Raw genomic sequence first — 19,238 nt, forward strand, 5'->3', positions numbered from 1 at the left:
TTGGCCCCTGTCTGTTGTGGCCACATTTCTCCAGTCCCTTGAGTGACCACTGTAGACAGGTTTGACTGTACCGTGATGTTGTGACCCCGCCCTTCAGGTGAAACTGTACAACGAGAAGCGGTCTGACCTGGAGGAGCAGCAGCTCCACCTGAACGTGGGCCTGTCCAAGATCCGGGAGACTGTGGAGCAGGTGGAGGAGATGAGGAAGAGCCTGTCAGTCAAGAAGCAGGAGCTGGAGGCCAAGAACAACCTGGCCAACGCCAAGCTGAAGGAGATGGTGAAGGACCAGCAGGAGGCTGAGAGGAAGAAGGTTGGGCATCATTTGTTTTCTTGTCCTGACACGAGTAGATAAAAGTAAAAGAGTAAAAAAATAATCATGGGTCTTAGTGGCAATTGTGTAGATGTTGACACACTGGCAGCACCAAATCCATAGGTGTTTTTTTTGCACCTTTAGACAGATAAGCCGTGAGGCTCAGTGGTTGTCACTCCACCGTCATGGGGGCAGGGGCATGGCAAGTATCAAACTCAGGACCTACTGATTCTGATTCCTAGCCATTGTGCTACACAGATGCCCCTATAGTACTATGCTCTGGCATGTATGAAAGTGTATGAAATGTTTGAAAGCATGAAATTTTATTCCCTTAGGTGATGTCCATAGAAATCCAAGAGAAGCTGAAGACGCAGCTGGAACAGATCAAGGTGAAGCGTGCGTATGTGATGGAGGACCTGGCCAAGGTCGAGCCCGCTGTGATCGAGGCCCAGCAAGCTGTCAAGGGCATCAAGAAACAGCATCTGGTGGAGGTGAGGATCAGATGGTAGTCATTATGTTGTACTGTGTGATAGAGGCCCAGCAAGCTGTCAAGGGCATCAAGAAACAGCATCTGGTGGAGGTGAGGAGCAGAATCTGTAGTCATTATAATACATTTGGTGTATTACTTGCAGCCATTAGTTACCCAAAGTGTAAGTAATGAGGGTGATACATGCTCAAGGCGCGTCCTCAAACGCGGGACCCGACTGGAACCCACCCAAATAAAAATGAATTCTTATGGTATACTGTATGGTTATAGGCATACATATTACATAACCTTTATTCTGACTGGATGGCCCTGTCAGTCGAAGCATTGTCCATGCATCCTTAGTATCATACAGCATGCTTATGTAATTGTTTATGCAGAGTAATATAGTAATGAGCTTGTATGCCTCGCAGGTACGTTCCATGGTGAACCCCCCTGCTGCAGTCAAGATGGCCCTGGAGTCCATCTGCCTTCTAATGGGAGAACCCACATCGGACTGGAAGGCCATCCGTGGAATTGTCATCAGGGACAACTTCATCAGCACCATCGTCAACTTCCAGGTCAGTCCTGGTGGTACAACCCCATCTGTGTAAAGTTTCCTCCTTCAGCATATTCCGTGTAAAGGGTGGGTGGTGTACTGGTACAAAACCATTTTTCTTGTTGGACCGGTCCAGAAAAAACCGGACCTGAAAAAAATTAGTGGACACTATGTTGGACCTATTGGAAAATGAACAGATTATATGATCACTGACAGGCATTCACATGTTTTGGGGCTTACTGGTTTAAGAAAAGAACAACAGCAAATTGAACTAGAGTATAGTCTATATAGTCATTTCTACCAAGTTCTACCGTCAATTGTATAGAGGCAGTTAGCCTTGTAGGATGTCAAAATGCCAATAAGAGTCGGATAGTCCACCAAACACAATTCTTTGTAGCGAAATGGACCATCGTTTTGAATATTGGTGAAGTACAGGTCCGGACCTGGACCTGATCCTCTAAACCTGGACTGTACCTGAACATGAATTTTCTGTACCAATATCCACCCCTAGTCATGGTAGTACAACCTCATCTGTGCAAAGTTTCCTCCTTCAGCATATTGTGAGCAGTACTGACAGTACATGTACTTCCATCTGTCAGTTTGAATAGTACTTCTTGCAACCTTGTCGTTGTAACTGATGGCTTTGTTGGGCTAGTTGGGCAGCCTTGGCTGTGCGTACTGAACAGCCAAACCAATAAATAGATAAATAAATAGACGGCTTTATGATTTATGTATTTTTTTTTACAGACTGATGACATCTCAGACAACATTCGGGAGACCATGGTGAGCAAGTACCTGTCCGAACCCAAGTACAACTTTGAGACTGTGGACAGGGCCAGCAAGGCCTGTGGGCCCATGGTCAAGTGGGCAATTGCACAGGTATGTGTGGAGGTCAATTTCAATACCTTATGTGTGAACAGTATATTTCATTTTGCACTGATGAAGGTGACAGACAGTCACCAAAACGTCTGCAGAAGAATAAAAAGAGGTTGTGAAGCGAAGAAGACTGTTCAGTTGTTAAGATAGATAGGTAGAAAAGTGCTCAAAATGTTCAAACTAGAGAACTATTCCTGACTAGATATAAACAGTTGGCAGTATTGAACATTCTAGGAAGTGGATGTTACATGTAAGCCACCAGATGAATGATGTACCTGAAATAGTGCAGAATCAGAATTTTTGTTGTCGCATGGCCATTACTCTTAGCCTGGGTACCATCCGGGTTGTAGTTTGCTCCTATTTTTGCTTCTGCTACCCGTCTCGAGACCTGCACATTCCAACCTTTTGGTGGTAACGTCTGTTAATGAGCAAATTCAGAAGTGGGTGCTAGAGCACTCGTTCGATGACAACAGGCCCTCCCGCAAGCGGACTAAGGGCTTAAGGGCTTTGGTGTTAGATTGCCGGTTCAAACGAGCGATTGACCCTTAATTCCTTAATTCGCTGATGTGTAGGGACCAATCAGCACCTATGTCCAACAGTTGGACGATTCCAGACGTTAACGTGGTCAAGGTTCTCAGACGGAGCAGCAGAGAAGTGACTGTATATGGTGTAAGATAAATGTCAGAGCTAGAAGTGACTATATACAGTGTATGATAAACGCTGCAGCAAACTACTTTCCGGATGGTACCCAGGCTTCAGCACCCCCTGAACACAGCCATGAATACGACCTTTTGTTCCCCAGGTAAACTATGCAGACATGCTGCAGCGCGTGGACCCGCTGCGACAGGAGCTGCGCTCGCTGGAAGAGGAGGCCGACAGGAACAAGATGGAGGGAGAGGAGATGAACAGGCTGGTCCAGGAGCTCGAGAAGAGCATCGCCAGGTACAAGGAGGAGTATGCCGTGCTGATCAGCCAGGCGGAGGCCATCAAGGCCAGCCTGCTGGCTGTGGAAGAGAAGGTGATCAGCCTATCTGTTTTAAGATAGCATTTATCGTTGATTTTAAAATAAAATCTTGCCATCAGTCCGTTTAAATGTGAAGCTGTGATTTGCCTAAGCCTAAGTGTAAAAGTATGCAATTCAGCCTGTGGCTGCTATATACTTTTCGTCTGATCATGTTAATTTGAATTAAAACCATTCATTCATTCAAAATGAAACCAATGAAACAATATGCTTGAGTAACTACGTTTTGGCGTATCTTATTACCTGGACGTCTAACCTACATCGACCATTCATTCATTCATTCAAGGTGACCCGTGCCACGGATCTCCTGAGGAGCCTGGGTATGGAGAGGGAGCGATGGGAGGCCGGCAGCGTGTCCTTCAAGAACCAGATGGCCACCATCGTCGGAGACTGCCTGCTCTCCGCCGCCTTCCTGGCCTACGCGGGTTACTTCGACCAGCACATGAGGCAGAGTCTGTTCAACTCCTGGTCGCACCACCTGCAGCAGGCCAACGTGAAGTTCCGCCCGGACATTGCCCGCGTGGAGTACCTCTCCAACGCCGACGAGCGGCTGCGCTGGCAGGCCAACGCCCTCCCGGCCGACGACCTCTGCACAGAGAACGCCATCATGCTGAAGCGCTTCAACCGCTACCCGCTGATCATCGACCCGTCCGGGCAGGCCACGGCGTTCGTCATGAACGAGTACCGGGAGAGGACCATCACCAAGACCAGCTTCCTGGACGACGCCTTCCGCAAGAACCTGGAGAGCGCGCTGCGCTTCGGGAACCCCCTGCTGGTGCAGGACGTGGAGAGCTACGACCCCATCCTCAATCCCGTGCTGAACCGCGAGGTCCGACGCACCGGGGGCCGCGTGCTCATCACGCTGGGAGACCAGGACATTGATCTGTCGCCTTCCTTCACCATCTTCCTGTCCACCCGGGATCCCACCGTGGAGTTCCCCCCGGACATCTGCTCCAGGGTGACCTTCGTGAACTTCACGGTGACCCGCAGCAGTCTGCAGAGCCAGTGTCTGAACGAGGTCCTGAAGGCAGAGCGGCCGGACGTCGACGAGAAGAGATCCGACCTGCTGAAGCTGCAAGGTGAGCACATCTGTCTCTGCCACATCTATTAGAATCCCCAAATTCCTTTCCAGTATTGTATAGTGTTCTAGGTTCAAGAAATGCGCAAATCAAATTATGATATCAATATATGCAAGAAAGATGTTGCATCTTTAGTATATTGTATCAACTCTGAGGAAAATATAGATGGAATTGTGATTGACAATTCCCCCATATTTTTTCGTCTATTGGCTTCCTTCCCACCACTATTTTGTGGCAGATTTAAGATATACACAAAGCAAATTGTAATGTACAAAAGAGAAAACTTTTCCTTGCATCTATGATATATCTTCTATGTATGAGTTATTAACATCAATGAAGATGTAGAAGGAATTGTGATGAACACTGTATTACATACATGTATATTAGTTTCCTTCCACCACTGTATCTTTCAGCAAATTTAAGATAAACACAATTGCAATGTAAAAAAGAGAAAACTTTTCGTGGCCTCTATGATATATCTACACATTTTTTATATATCCACCCCACATCAGTCATTGATGTCTAAGAAAATGTGGAGGAAATTGTGACGGACATTTCACCTCTCATCCCCAGGTGAGTTCCACCTGCGTCTGCGCCAGCTGGAGAAGTCCCTGCTCCAGGCCCTGAACGACGTGAAGGGCAAGATCCTGGACGACGATCGCATCATCACCCACCTGGAGACTCTGAAGAAGGAGGCCGCGGAGATCACACGCAAGGTGGAGCCTATATGATAATAAGACTAGTGCCATTCCGTACATGGTTCATCTACTCAACTGTGCAAATGTCCCCATGTCTTGATTCTACATTAATTTTTTTGTATATATATATGTACATAGTAGACGTCTGATTTCTATTTTTAATAATTTGCCTCTGTTGGATATTGATTTTGTGCGCTTCTTTTACTGTAATATCACAACTCCAATTCAGCCCTTGGGCTGCAAATGTAGTGATTTTTAAAAATAAACCATAACTACTACTATTACTACTAAGGTTGAGGAGACAGATGCGGTGATGGCTGAGGTGGATCGCGTGTCCCAGCAGTACCATCCCCTGGCAGCAGCCTGCAGCAGCATCTACTTCACCATGGACTCCACTCACCAGGTGGGGGAACAGCCTAGTTATTTAATCAGTAGAAGCCGTTTAATTACACTCTCCATTTGCCAGCACATTTTGTGCAATTATCCGTATGGTGCAACAAAGCAAAGTTATTCAGCTGGACAGCATCACTATGGGACTTTGGGATTCCGTGCAGAAGTGTGCAGTTATCTGTTGTGCAATTAACTGGCTTCTACTGTATTTATTTATTTCTGTGCTCTTTTGCCAGTATAAGCTCTCATCAGTGACTGACACTGCATGCTATTCATTGAGGCCCTGGGTACACATACAAATAACACTTACATACAATACAATATTTACATAATACAACATATCATCAAAAACCAAATCATGTCCCTACTCATGTCCATATCCAGGCCTACACACTGGTCATTCTTGTGGGGACACAGTCTACAGTCTAGTGGTTATTTTTGTCAGTCTCTCCTCTGTTTGTCATCTGCCATACAATATTATAAAATAGTTGCAATGATGCTGTTTGAGATATCGTAGATGTCAGACAGAACAGTAGACCTTGTTGCAGTGTGGGGCACGTGTATGTAGCCCATACAATCCGGAGGGACCCTGAACCATCCCTTAGCCATGCTCCCAGAATGTTGTCATCTTTGCCTTTCCAGTGATGTAAGATAATGAAATGGAATGTGTTACAGTGTGTGACAGTGTTTTCCCTGTTTGTCTCTTTGTCCAGATCCACTTCCTGTACCAGTACTCCCTGCAGTTCTTCCTGGATATCTACCACGCAGTCCTGTATGAGAACTCCCACCTTCAGGGGGTGACAGACTACATGGCTCGCCTCAACGTCATCATCAAGGACCTCTTCCAGGTCAGTTTTTTTCTTGCTTTGTTTGTTGTTGTTGTTAAAGCTTTCAGAGTAAACTGGAGGCTTTTCACTGTTGTATAGTCTGTGTAACACAGACTCCGCTGTCCAGGGCTGTAACTGGCCCCTCCCTGCGGAGTTTGTTCTCCACTTGGGGGCCCCGGCGGATGTTTGGCGGGCTGCTATAAGCGAGATTTAATCAGGCTAACTGTTGTAGTGTTGTCTGTATTGCACAGCTGTGTTTTGCTTATTGCAACATTTTTGTCCCATGTTGATGATTTTGTCTTCTATTTATTGTAAGTAATGTAACCTTCAATGAGATTTCCCCAATCCAATGTGAAGAAGCCATACTTAACTTGATAATTTTGACAAGGTTAGAAGTCTGTACTTGTATCTATATAGCCTGTATACTATAACCGTTCTTCGGTGTAACACACCAGCTTTGCAGGCATGCGGTGCGGTAGCAGCTGGTTATATTACACTGAGCGATCCGTCACACCTAGCTTTCGCATATCTATCTGTAAGTGTTCTTTAAAACTATCCAGAGAAGATGCCCCTACTGTTCTTGGTGATAACATATTCCAGTCTACGATAGTTTGGGGAAAATACAATTTTTTAAAAACATCAATCCTATGTTGGTAACTCTGATCACAAAGTCATTAGAATACACGGGTCCTTCGGTGTAATATAGCCAGCTGCTGCCGTGCCGCATGCCTGTATAGCTGGTGTGTTACGCCGAAGGGCGGTTATACTGGTTATATAGATACAGATACAGAATATACCAAGTAAGTAACTCATTATATTGTCACATCTCTGCAGGAGTCGTTCAAGCGCGTTGCCCGAGGCATGCTGTTCAAGGACAGGGTCACCTTTGCTGTGCTGCTGGTGCGCATCTTCCTGAAGGGAGTTGTGGACGAGCCGACGGAGTACGATGCAGAGTTCCAGCACCTGCTGCGCGGGAAGGAGACGGTGGTGAAGAGCCATGAGCTGCCAATCATCGAGGGACTGGCCACAGAACAGGTACTTTATATTGTTTATTATTTATTGTTAATTGACTTCTTTAGTTGTTGACAGCTTCAACACTGCAACATCTATTCTTCCAGAAGTAATAATTACATATGACACTTGGATACATAACATACAGAACATATAACATGTCATTGAAAATATCATAAAAAAATGCATGTGCCTTATCAAAGTTATCATGTACCTCATGTGCTATTAGCTGAGCTTTGCATGTGTTTCAAAATTTTGGGTGCACCAGGATGCACTTGCAACCAGTATTTCGAGCCACGGTGTATGTAAGATACTGAGTGTTTTGTGATGTATTTACCCTCACTCACTCACTCACTATCCGGTTTAACGTCTGTTGTTCCCCATCCCATGAGGGTTAGACGTGCTTGCACATAGATGAGGGGGCTTGATGGCAGCTGTCCAGCATCCTCTTACACTTGGGTTGAAACTGTGTAGGTTGAGGAAGTCTATGCCTTCCCTTATGTTCCCTGCAGCTGGAGAGCATGATGCGCCTGACCCACCTGCCCTCCTTCAGTAACCTGGCCGTCCGTGTCCAGGCCGAGGACGCCTTCTCCTCCTGGGTGGAGTCGGTCACTCCGGAGGTGGACGTTCCTGTGCTGTGGGCTGATGACGACACGCTCAGTAAGTCTGGAAAAGTTCAACTGTAGTTTCCAACACGAGTATTGGACTTACCCAAAAAATTGACTTCACAGAAGCAGTGGGTTGCTTATTCATTGGCAAAGACTGGAGCTTTTCATTCGTAAAGTTACGTAAGTCCAATTTTTGTGAAATCACAGTTTAACTTGTCCAAAATGACTTCTACCAACACAGATGAACTTTCAATTTCAGAGCATCACTATGTTTTAGCATCCATCTAGATGTCTATGTAAACAATGACATCACCTAAAACTACAAAACTTTCCTTTAGAACTGGGACTACCATACTTAAAGTTAAAAGTTAAAGTTGCCCGTACATCTAAGCAGACGCGTAGGGGGTGGCACCCATCTCCATTTCTGTAGACCTTGGGCCACACATTTGTTCTAATCACTACAGCAGGGGGCAGGTCCGCTGATAGTGATGTGTGTTTAACTCCCATACTCTTTCCCAAATGCTGAGTGCTAAGCAAAGAAAGCAGCATGTACCAGATTTAAAGTCTTTGGTATGACTCAGTCGGGGATCGAACTCACGACCTGCCGAATGCAAGGCGAACACTCTACCTACTCGGCCATTGCACTGGTCTTGATCTACCATACTTGATCAGCCCAGAATGTAGATATTGAGATCAACTTATTAATGATGTTGATGTGTTTGCAGCTAAGACTGGGCGTTAAGTACGAGATCATTGATATTGGAGCAATGGCCATGGAAATACTGTATAAAAAGGGACAGGGATGCAACGTTTTGCCTGTGGGAGAGAGGGTCAAGCTTAGATGCTAACTGATTTTGCGATTCGTCTATTTGTTTGCCAGACTGATGACATCTTATTCATGATGTTGATGTGTTTGCAGCTAAGACTGGGCGCGACATGCAGCGACTGCTGGTGATCCAGGCCTTCCGTCCGGACCGCCTGCGGGCCATCACCCACAGGTTCGTGCAGACCGTGATGGGAGACTCTTTCATGCACTGTGCCGAGCAGGAGCTGGACCTGGCTGCGACTGTGGAGAATGAGGTGAGGCAACGTTGTTTGTTTGTTTGTTTGTTCATTATTACCTTCGCCAAGAAGGTTATATTTTGGGTAGCGTTTGTTTGTATGTATGTAGAAGACCAGAATAACTCAAGAACGCCTGGATGGATTGTATTGATATTCGGTATGTGAGTAGGTCTTGATGAGACCTGGAAACGATTAGATTTTGGGCCCCCTAGCAGCCTTTTATGGTACTGCAGCAGAACTTCCTGGTTTGATATCTCAAGTTCTGAACATGCTACGGCCATGATTTTTGAGTGGTAGACAGGTCTTGATGCCGAGAGTAAGTGGTATAGGTTTGGACCCCCTACCGGCTTGTTTTGGAACTGCAGGGCAGGTTTAGTGTCAGACTTTAAAAGGGAATAACTCAAAAAGGGGTTAACGAATTGTTATCATTTTTGGTATGTAGATAGCTTAAGTGATGCTTCATATAATGGCATATTAATTTATGCAAATCTATATCTAATATGCATAATTGATTATGAAATTTTATGAACACGCTAAGTTCCATTATGGGACCATTGCAACATGTGACACCTGTAACTTAGAAGGAGAAGAATATTGATTGATATATATTATGCAAAATTGATGCCTAATTTGCATGATTAATGAAAAAATTCTACAATTTCATTGTGGTAAATGACAGTAACTTCTTACTTGTAGCATTTGGAAGTTATGTACAGGAGAACACGGTTGAACATTAATTATGCAAATGAATTATGCAAACGAACCCTCATTTGCATAAATTATCAGAAAATGTGATAAAAGCCTTCTTTCTTAACACAGATTGTGTACGTCTGTTGTCTGGTACAGGAGATGATCAACTGATACAATTTATGCAAATAAGAACATTATTTGCATAATTAATGATAAACAATTAAAACAGCAGTTGTAAAGAAAGGTAGGATTATTTGGCGAAGGTATGGGGTCGTGGAACTCTAGTTTATTCATGAGAAGCTCAAATCGACCTGGCTGGGACCATGAAAAATGAGGTGGGGCAGCAGTTTGTTTGTTTGTTTGTTTTTTGTTTGTTTTTCTTTGTTTTGTTTTTTTTTAATTTTTTAACGAGTTTGCTCAGTGCAAGGCCATTGAGAGTTAGCTTTTACTAGTTTTAGACCAGAGTAGACACTTGTGTTATTGTATTTTACACTGTTTGAATCTATGTTACCTGCAATTAGCCCATGGGCAAGAATTTGCAATAAACTTGATTGACCACTTCTAGGCACTGAACTACGATCACTGTGGCAGCATCTCTTCTCCACCATAAGTCAGGAACATCAAGCTCCTGAATCAGCACGCTCAACTAGCTGACCCAAGCAGGGGTTATGAGGCTGCTCGGGAAATTCCCTACCCCATCTTTGTCACATGTTGAAAGACATTTTAGGGTGTCAGATGGCTGTTAAAGATTTGTAACAGTGTTTTGTTCGTTTGTTTAAACCTTCAAATATTCATGAGTAGCTCAAATCGGCATGCTGGCCCCTTTTCATTGCGGTCATGATGGAGGCAAGGGTCAGATACAATGTAACAGAGTGAAGATTACATGCCATTAAATCTATCAACATATATGATTACGTACACATGGTACAAAAACGTATGGTAGAGCGAAAAATCAGGGTTATTAGTCCGTATCCGTTCGTTTTGTACCTTTGACGTTTGACATATCCTAACAGCACACTTCATGTGTTGCAGATCAAGTCCAACACCCCCCTCCTGCTGTGCTCTGTACCCGGCTACGATGCCAGCGGACATGTGGAGGATGTGGCAGCTGAGCTGGGCAAGGGTCTGACTCCCATTGCCATCGGGTCTGCTGAAGGATTCAGCCTGGCCGACAAAGCCATCAACACTGCCACCAAGTCTGGAAGGTACTGTGTTTTTATTTTGTACAAAATGTAGCAGGAAAAGGCTACTATTTCTCAGATAAGAATATGACTTGCTGGTTATTTTTAAGGATGTCAGGCATGTACATATTGGGCTATTTACATGTGTATCTATTCAGTTTGAATAAGATGGATAAAATTTTCTTGGTTGAGGGCAGACCAGAGAAGTGTGTCAGGCTCTGTGCTTTATGGTATGACCTTCTCATTAATCTGCATGATAATGATAGCTACGGTCGTGTTGCGCGTTGATACACTGGATCCACTCAATCTCAGAAGTTAAGCAAAGTGCAGTCCGGACAGTGGAGACCACCAAGGAAGACTGGATGCTGTAGCCCGACCAAGAATTCAAGAACTTGTCTTTCGGAAGGAACATAAAATGGGGCCCCGTGCTTGAGTGCCTCGAGCACGTAAAGCAGCCGTATTACTTAAAAACTGGGTACCTACTGGCTGCAAATGATATACACCAGATGTATTATTATTATTATTATAACATCGACCATGTGTTTGACAGGTGGGTGCTGTTGAAGAACGTCCATCTGGCTCCCCAGTGGCTGGTGCAGCTGGAGAAGAAGCTCCACTCACTCACACCGCACCGCGACTTCCGCCTCTTCCTCACCATGGAGATCAACCCCAAGGTCAGTGGGCCCTGTGCGGTGAAGATAATCTCCAAGCAAATCCTACTGTAGCATAAGATAGTATCAAAAGCTGCCAGAGGATTGAAGCTGGCTTAGGAGTGTGTTTCTTCTCTGTACCAATCTTTCACGGTCTGAGAAAATTTAACCTGTTCTCGGAACTAAATGTTCACGATGAACAAATTATTTGTTCTATTTGTTATCGGTAATGATAAGTTGACAGTCTTCACCATGAAAACCGTGAACATAAAATCACATTGAAAAAATTAGGAATTAGATTATGTCATGGTAGACTCTTTAGTTCCAACATAGTAATAAAGTTTTTGTGATGTATTATAGCAGCTATGTTTGTGCCCCTCAGGTGCCGGTGAACCTGCTGCGTGCCGGCCGTGTGTTTGTGTTTGAACCTCCTCCTGGTGTGAAGGCCAACCTGCTGGGGACCTTCAGCACCATCCCTGCTGCACGCATGTGCAAGGTCAGCAAAATCTTTATCTGTATCTATATAGCCGGCCAGGGCTCGAAATAACTTTTTCTGCATACCTGCACTGGTGCAGGTAACATGGAAAATTACCTGCACCAGACAAATTTTACCTGCACCTCTCTGAATTTAGGAAGTATGGATAATGCAAAAATTGTTCAGGAACCATTGCTATTTTTTTCTTTTATACTTTATAGGTAGTAACATTCAATGCAGCTAATAACAGTTTTGTCTATCATATACATTGTATATGTGACCGCTTGTCTTTTGACTGTTGTCCTTGCATGAAGTTAGTTACTGATGTTGACTGTCAGACAGGCCCCTTTTCTTTCAATTGTTGTCCTTAAAAACTGTAGGGACTACCCTGAAAGATTAATAAAAAAAATTTTAAATTGCCTTGATGTTAATGATTAATGAGACTGATGTTGACTGTCCGACAGGCCCCTTTTCTTTCAATTGTTGTCCTTAAAAACTGTAGGGGCTACCCTGAAAGATTAATTAAAAAAATTTAAATTGCCTTGATGTTAATGATTAATGAGACTCTGATGTTGACTGTCTGACAGGCCCCAAGGACCATTTTCTGTCCTGGAATGTCCTATAGTTAGTTACCGATGTTGACTGTCCGACAGGCCCCTTTTCTTTCAATTGTTGTCCTTAAAAACTGTAGGGGCTACCCTGAAAGATTAATAAAAAGATTTTAAATTGCCTTGATGTTAATGATTAATGAGACTGATGTTGACTGACAGGCGCCTGGCGAGCGAGCACGGCTGTACTTCCTGCTGGCCTGGTTCCACGCTGTGGTGCAGGAGCGGCTCCGCTACGCTCCCCTGGGATGGTCTAAGTGCTACGAGTTCAACGAGTCGGACCTCCGCTGTTCCTGCGATACGCTGGACACCTGGATCGAAATGGCTGCAAAGGTAGGCATCAGTAATGTACAAGGAGATCCAACGGTAGCATAAGATAGTATCGAAAGCTGGCAGAGAAGTGAAGCCGGCTTAGGAGTGTGTTTCGCTACCTCTACAAGGCAAATGGACACCTTATGGCTGACTACACTCCTTGGCCAGTTTGGTACCATCTTATGCCATTGTAGTATCTGCTTGGATTAAGCCATGAGGGCAGTATTTTAGCTGGACACCAGGCACATGGATAGGAAGACAAGGAAAGTCAATGGTGCACTGTTTCACTGGTTACTTGGGGAAAGGAAAGTAGTGACTTAAGAAAACTGTAATGAAGAGAAAATTATCCTTAAGTTTGTGTTTCCTGTGTGACATGTAGTCTTTGTGTTTGAACACCTAGATTGAAATTGCTACAGAGGTAGGCAGGAATGGAAGAAAGTCAATTGTCATTGTGTCAGGAGTTAGGCCACACTGACTGACTAAATTTATGGATGACATCCTCTGGAGAGTCCAAAACTAATGCGTGAGGGCAAACAAAAAATGGACAAAAATTATTTATTTATTTATTTATTTCTGTCATTTTTACCCAGGGTTGTCCAACTCAGTGCCATTGCACTGCTTTGCAGTGAAGCCCTGCGTTACATAAATTTGAAATTAAGAATATACATAACAAACATAAGCAAAAATGTTGCTAAAGAGAACTTAACATCCATTCCATTCTTTCCTTTGGGCAAAGGAAAGTAGTGACTTACTAAGCTGTATTGAAGAGAAAGTTTTCCCTTGTGTGTCTTGTGCAGTATGTTGTCTTTGCATCAGAGTTAGAACATCTTATTCTATATGCCCAGACAGCTCTTTCCACTGTATTTGTATGTCGTTCATGTATGCTACACATCTGTGGATTACTGATTGATAAATTTATACTAAAAGCACTGTGAATGATGATTACAAGATTTTTTTCCTCTGCTGACAGGGTCGAGCTAACCTCCCACCAGACAAGGTGCCGTGGGACGCCCTGCGTATACTGCTGTCCCAGGCCATCTATGGAGGGCGTGTTGACAATGACTTTGATCAGGTATGCAACACATCCATGGCAAAATTAAACGGATGATCTTAAATAAAATAGCATGCTTTTTGGGACAATATTTTAGTCTACTACCTCATGTACTGTTAGACTATCAGACATTTTGTTATATTGGCAGATACACATTAGGGCACGGTCAAATAGGTTGTGTGATCGTCATACGATTTTGATACCATGTGATTTTCAGGTTAGCCGTGACGGAACCAACCACCAATATGGATCCAAAACAGTATTTTGTGTACCAAGACAGTTGACATGTTTTGTGGCTTAATGACCCAAGAAAATAACGAGAGCACCTACAGCATACTTGATCTAAGTTAGTGTTGTTTACATAAAGATACTGTAGGATTTTAAAAAGTCAGTGGAAGTCACTAAACCGAATCCTTAGAAGCGAAATGGACCATTGGTTTGTGTATTGCCCATTCACAAGTTTTCACAGACAATCAGGTTCAGGCTCAGGTCTGGAACTGGACCGTTCCTGGACCTGAATTTTCTGTACCCACCCCTGATGCTGACTGTTCTCCTGTTGTTCTCCTGCAGCGCCTGTTGAATGCCTTCCTGGACAAGCTGTTCACAGCCAGCAGCTTTGAGAGAGACTTCCAGCTGGTCAGCAAGGTGGATGGGAACAAGGACATCATCATGCCTGAAGGCATCCATCGGGACCAGTTCCTGCAGTGGTCGGAGGGGCTGCCCGACATGCAGACTCCGTCCTGGCTAGGACTGCCCAACAATGCTGAGAAAGTGCTGCTCACAACACAAGGTAAGTCCGTTTTGGAAGTAGTGATACCTCTTTTAATAATCTGTACACACCCGATGACTCGATCTCAGAAGTTAAGCAGACAGTACTTGGATGGGAGACCACCAAGAAAGACTGAATGCTGTAGCCGGGTCATACCAAAGACTCTTAAAAAATGGTACATACTTCTTTCTCTGCTAAGGGGAAGAGTATGGAAGCTAAACACATTACACTATCAGTGGACTAGCCCCCTGCTGTAGTGACCTATGTGTGAAACGGAGATGCCAGGCCTGACACATCGCTTTAGCAAGGCTTGAAATACTTTTTTCTGCATACCTGCACTGGTGCAGGTAACATTCAAAATTACCTGCACCAGACTAACTTTACCTGCACCACTTTGAATTAAGAACTATGGATCAAATTAAAATTGTTCAGGAACCATTGCATTTTTCTTTTATACTTTATAGGTGGTAACAGTCAGTGAAGCTAATAACAATCCATATACACGTATATCTACATCATAGGGCCTTTATGTCTAAAACCCAGGACATGGACCAGTGCAGGTTAGGTGCAGGTAGACACATAGTGTCTAACTACCTACATGTTATCCCTGCAGGGGCGGACATGATCATCAACCTGCTGCGGATGCAGATGCTGGAGGATGATGAGGATGTGATGGAGGAGGGCCGACCCCGGGCCGGCAGCAGGAAGCGCGCCACCAGCAGCGGGGACGGCCGCCCCGCCTGGATGCGCACCCTGCTCATGTCTGCCTCCAACTGGCTCTCACAGATTCCTAAGGTACAGATTACAGTGTGGATCAGAATTGTTTCTGATACTGACTTTGGAATGAAATCAATGGCTCTGCTGCTAGTGTCAGAGCTTGCAGAAATTCTCATCAAATGGCCAATGCTAGGCTGGATGCCGTAATGTCTATCAATTTCAGCTGTTGAGAGGGGTGTAAAAAAAACTGCAAAAATGTGGTTGCTTGGGAGGGGGTCTTAACTATGTAAAAATGGATGGCAGGTGGTTGCTCTCCCAGATTCCTAAGGTATCATCAGATTGTGCTGAGAGGACAATGTATTAGACCCAATAATTTTGCTAAAAATATGTATGCTAATATAGCGTTGTTTAAGCTGTTTTGTGCTATGTACCAGTACATACTGTATTGGCAATACTTTATTAATCCCATTAGCTATCATACATTAAGCCCATTAGATATCATACTAGTACTAATAGTAGGTAGCCAGTCTTCCTGGACTTTAACAGTTTGAGGCATTAAAAACAGGAGGTACAAACAACATACAATTTTTACAGCTGGTATTTACGGACTAAAATACAATTTACTGATTCACATACATAGGAAGCTCCTGTCTAAACTTAACCTTGCTAGCTGACTGTATTTCCTGTGCATGGCAAGCTGTTCCATTTGAATATAGATCTGCACAGAAAAGTCTTTTTCATAGCATCAGTTTTTCTTTTCATGAGTCTGATAAAAGTGCCTCTACTGGCATGACGAGTCTTGTAACTGTGCTGTACAGGATACAGTAAGTTGAATAGAACTGTTGGTTGTTCTGTGGTAATAATTATTTGGAACTACACTTTTTGAAGTACAATGTATATAATGCTTGTTTGCACCTCTGACTTTTCCAGAATTTGACAGTCCTTCGTCGAACAGCAGAAAACATCAAGGACCCTCTGTTCCGATTCTTCGAACGTGAGGTAAAGACACCAGTTTGATGTACATGTGTGGTGCAAAAAGTTCATTTGGTGCAGCGGTCCCCATTCATATAGAGGATGTGCAGCAAGCCTTTGTAAAAATTGTTGTCTCACATGTGGTTACTTACTTTTGTCGAGTACTGGCCTTCACCCACTATAGCTCCCAAAGCATCTGTCCATCACAGCATGTGTGTTTTAAGTGTTTCTCCAAGTCCATGGATCTGTGGGCCTGAGTTCGATCCCAGGGTCGGCTTGGCTCGGACATGTTGTAAGGGATTGCTATCGTCTTTCAGAAGGGATGTAAAAGGGGGGTCCCGGCCCAAAATTGAACCAGCCATTCCTACCTGGCCTGACAAACTCTTAAGTTCTCTATGAGTTCTCTATGATAAAATGTATCGCCCTGTACTGGGCACCATCTTGTAAAATCACAAGACTGAATGAGAACTGCTTCCCCCCTCCGTAGGTGAATGCTGGGTCTCGGCTGTTGAAGGAGGTCCGCACCAACCTGGAGAACGTGGTTCTGGTGTGTGAAGGCAAGAAGAAGCAGACCAATGAAGACAGGGAGCTCATCAGTGTTCTGGCCAAAGGTATTGCACATGTAGCTGTGTCAGTTCTGGAGCTCTACAGGGCTCTAGCCAGCCAATTTTTTTTTTTTCGTCAGCCAATTCCCATTGTCGCAAAAACCGCGAAAATTAAGTTAGAAAGAGGGAACTGAGACCTTGAAACACTGGTTTTTAATGAGATTATCGTATGCCAAAGGACGCCGACACACTAAGTCAACAATCATAACAATAGCAAAACAAACAGTGTGTGGCTTTCCGACCGTGGACAGCGTCCCCAAGCCGCCTGTAGCTTCCACCAAGAATTTTTGTCCGTCAAGGTTGACGGATTGGTTTAAAAAATTCTCCATCACACGCAGCAAATTTCAGACAATTGACAGAGAAACGGTCGCTGGCTAGAGCCCTGGAGCCCTAGTCAAAATTTTTCATTATCACGGAAGCTCATCTGTGTTGGCAGTAATCATAGTACAATGTTAAACTTCCTTCCAACACAAAAGTACACACGGATCAAATTTTCAATGACCACTGTCACCTTCTTCAGGATCAATACTGATGACCAATTACTTCAGAGCGTAAACTTTCATGAGTTACAGACACGTGATCTTGCAGATATGTGTCGTCAGCAATTGGTCAAACGTGCCAGGAAATTTATAAGGTCCACCGTCTCTGTTCGGTGATAGCTGGAATTTGGATGTTATAAGGGAGGAAATGACTTTGTGTTAGGGCTTGTGTCATACATGCTGCATGCATACAGCACAGATTTGGTGTATGGATCATCGGCAGGGGAAAAGTGAAATGAGAACATTCCAAACAATACTTTAACATGCTGTTTCTATGAGCTAATAACTGCAGAGTTAGGCATACAAACTCATATTGAATGAAGAAATCCAACTGTTCCTCAGGCATGCTGCCGCAGTCGTGGCGTCGGTACAAGGTTCCTGATGGCATGACAGTTATCCAGTGGGTTATAGACTTCGGCCAGCGTATCAAGCAGCTGCACAAGATCTCCCAGGCCACAGCTCAGGGTGGGGCCAAGGAACTTAAGGTAACTTCTTCAGGAGACATTGTTGTGGCAGGTTCTCGTGGATGGTTGTTTCTTTGTGTCCTACAGACTGCGCCTACATCCATGTTTCACATTTCACATCCTACAGTTCTCTCTTACATTTGAAAAAAAATGAGCTATTAATAGAGAATTAATTTTTTTTAATTATAATTTCAGTGTATGATGTTGCCTAATTGTATTTAATCCCTTAAACCGTCCAAGCACAGCAGGGGCATTGTCATTGGATGGTTTTAAAGAGTATTTACTAATTTAGATGTGCAAAGCTAGGTGTGGGGGTCGTTCAGTGTAATATAACCAGCTGCTGCCGTGCCGCGTGCCGGCGAAGCTGGTGTTTACGCCAAAGGGCGGTTTTACCGGCTATACGAGTGGAGACACAGGTGTCACCTCCAAGAGGATGAACTGAACTGAACTGAACTAATGAATACACATACACAAAAAGTAGCTTTGACAAAACATGGCAACGAGTGAAACAATGTGTTTTGAAGTGCATTTAAAAGGTGAACTGGGTACAGGAAAGTTTTGTCGCTTCTCCTTCAGAACCAGCAGATCTGGCTGGGCGGTCTGTTTGTCCCCGAGGCCTTCATCACGGCCACCCGCCAGTACGTGTCGCAGGCCAACAGCTGGTCCCTGGAGGAGCTCGCAATGGAGGTGCACATCTCTGACGGCAGCGGCAAGGACATCCCCAGGGACGGCGGCACCTTCATGGTCACAGGTCAGTTCACATTGGTCGTCCCAGCAATAGATGGACACATTTGAACATCAGCCTCTCCTATCTGAAGATTACAGCAGGTGTTAGTGTAGTGTAGGCAATATTTCATTCTAATCCAGAATTATTTAGATTGTGCGTTTGTTTGCGGACGATTGTCTACTTTACTGTATTATTGATAACCTCAGTGATGTACAAGGCTTACAATCTGACCTTGATGCACTAACTCATTGTCAAAACCAATGGCAAATGTCCTTTAATCCATCGAAGTGCCACACTCTTCATATATCCCACAAACGTAAAGTAATTATTTCACAATATGTCCTTTGCTCCCCCCCCACCCCCTCAGCGACACCCCAGTGGGGTTTTTGGAGGGTAAAGAAGATGAAGATGAAGATTATGTACATTACGTTTCATTAATACCTAGTTTCTGTGGGGGAGCCATGAAAAGCTGTACAGGCTTCTGTTGCCCCCTGCATGTTTTCTTTTCACTTTATTTATCATTTGTTTTTAATTGTTGTAAATGTGCTGAAATAAATAAATCAAAAATTAAGCC

General features: G+C 44.2%; 1 protein-coding gene across 13 annotated transcripts in view; it reads left to right on the forward strand.

Annotated features, from left to right (window-relative positions):
- The window catches only part of LOC118422370 (cytoplasmic dynein 1 heavy chain 1-like), a 67,229-nt gene that overhangs the window by 45,636 nt on the left and 2,355 nt on the right, over positions 1 to 19,238 (forward strand). For all 13 annotated transcript variants that reach the window (XM_035829900.1, XM_035829893.1, XM_035829915.1 and 10 more), the window contains 23 exons: positions 98 to 310; positions 646 to 801; positions 1,208 to 1,354; positions 2,080 to 2,211; positions 3,011 to 3,226; positions 3,516 to 4,308; positions 4,882 to 5,024; positions 5,299 to 5,409; positions 6,110 to 6,244; positions 7,058 to 7,258; positions 7,747 to 7,894; positions 8,762 to 8,922; positions 10,627 to 10,799; positions 11,326 to 11,449; positions 11,808 to 11,921; positions 12,671 to 12,841; positions 13,791 to 13,892; positions 14,442 to 14,661; positions 15,254 to 15,435; positions 16,288 to 16,356; positions 16,817 to 16,940; positions 17,816 to 17,958; positions 18,514 to 18,688. In XM_035829900.1, coding sequence (XP_035685793.1) covers positions 98 to 310; positions 646 to 801; positions 1,208 to 1,354; positions 2,080 to 2,211; positions 3,011 to 3,226; positions 3,516 to 4,308; positions 4,882 to 5,024; positions 5,299 to 5,409; positions 6,110 to 6,244; positions 7,058 to 7,258; positions 7,747 to 7,894; positions 8,762 to 8,922; positions 10,627 to 10,799; positions 11,326 to 11,449; positions 11,808 to 11,921; positions 12,671 to 12,841; positions 13,791 to 13,892; positions 14,442 to 14,661; positions 15,254 to 15,435; positions 16,288 to 16,356; positions 16,817 to 16,940; positions 17,816 to 17,958; positions 18,514 to 18,688 — 4,153 coding nt within the window. The remainder of the gene's footprint in view (positions 1 to 97; positions 311 to 645; positions 802 to 1,207; positions 1,355 to 2,079; positions 2,212 to 3,010; positions 3,227 to 3,515; positions 4,309 to 4,881; positions 5,025 to 5,298; positions 5,410 to 6,109; positions 6,245 to 7,057; positions 7,259 to 7,746; positions 7,895 to 8,761; positions 8,923 to 10,626; positions 10,800 to 11,325; positions 11,450 to 11,807; positions 11,922 to 12,670; positions 12,842 to 13,790; positions 13,893 to 14,441; positions 14,662 to 15,253; positions 15,436 to 16,287; positions 16,357 to 16,816; positions 16,941 to 17,815; positions 17,959 to 18,513; positions 18,689 to 19,238) is intronic.

This window comes from Branchiostoma floridae, chromosome 1 (assembly GCF_000003815.2).
Source record: "Branchiostoma floridae strain S238N-H82 chromosome 1, Bfl_VNyyK, whole genome shotgun sequence".
Lineage (NCBI taxonomy): Eukaryota > Metazoa > Chordata > Leptocardii > Amphioxiformes > Branchiostomatidae > Branchiostoma > Branchiostoma floridae.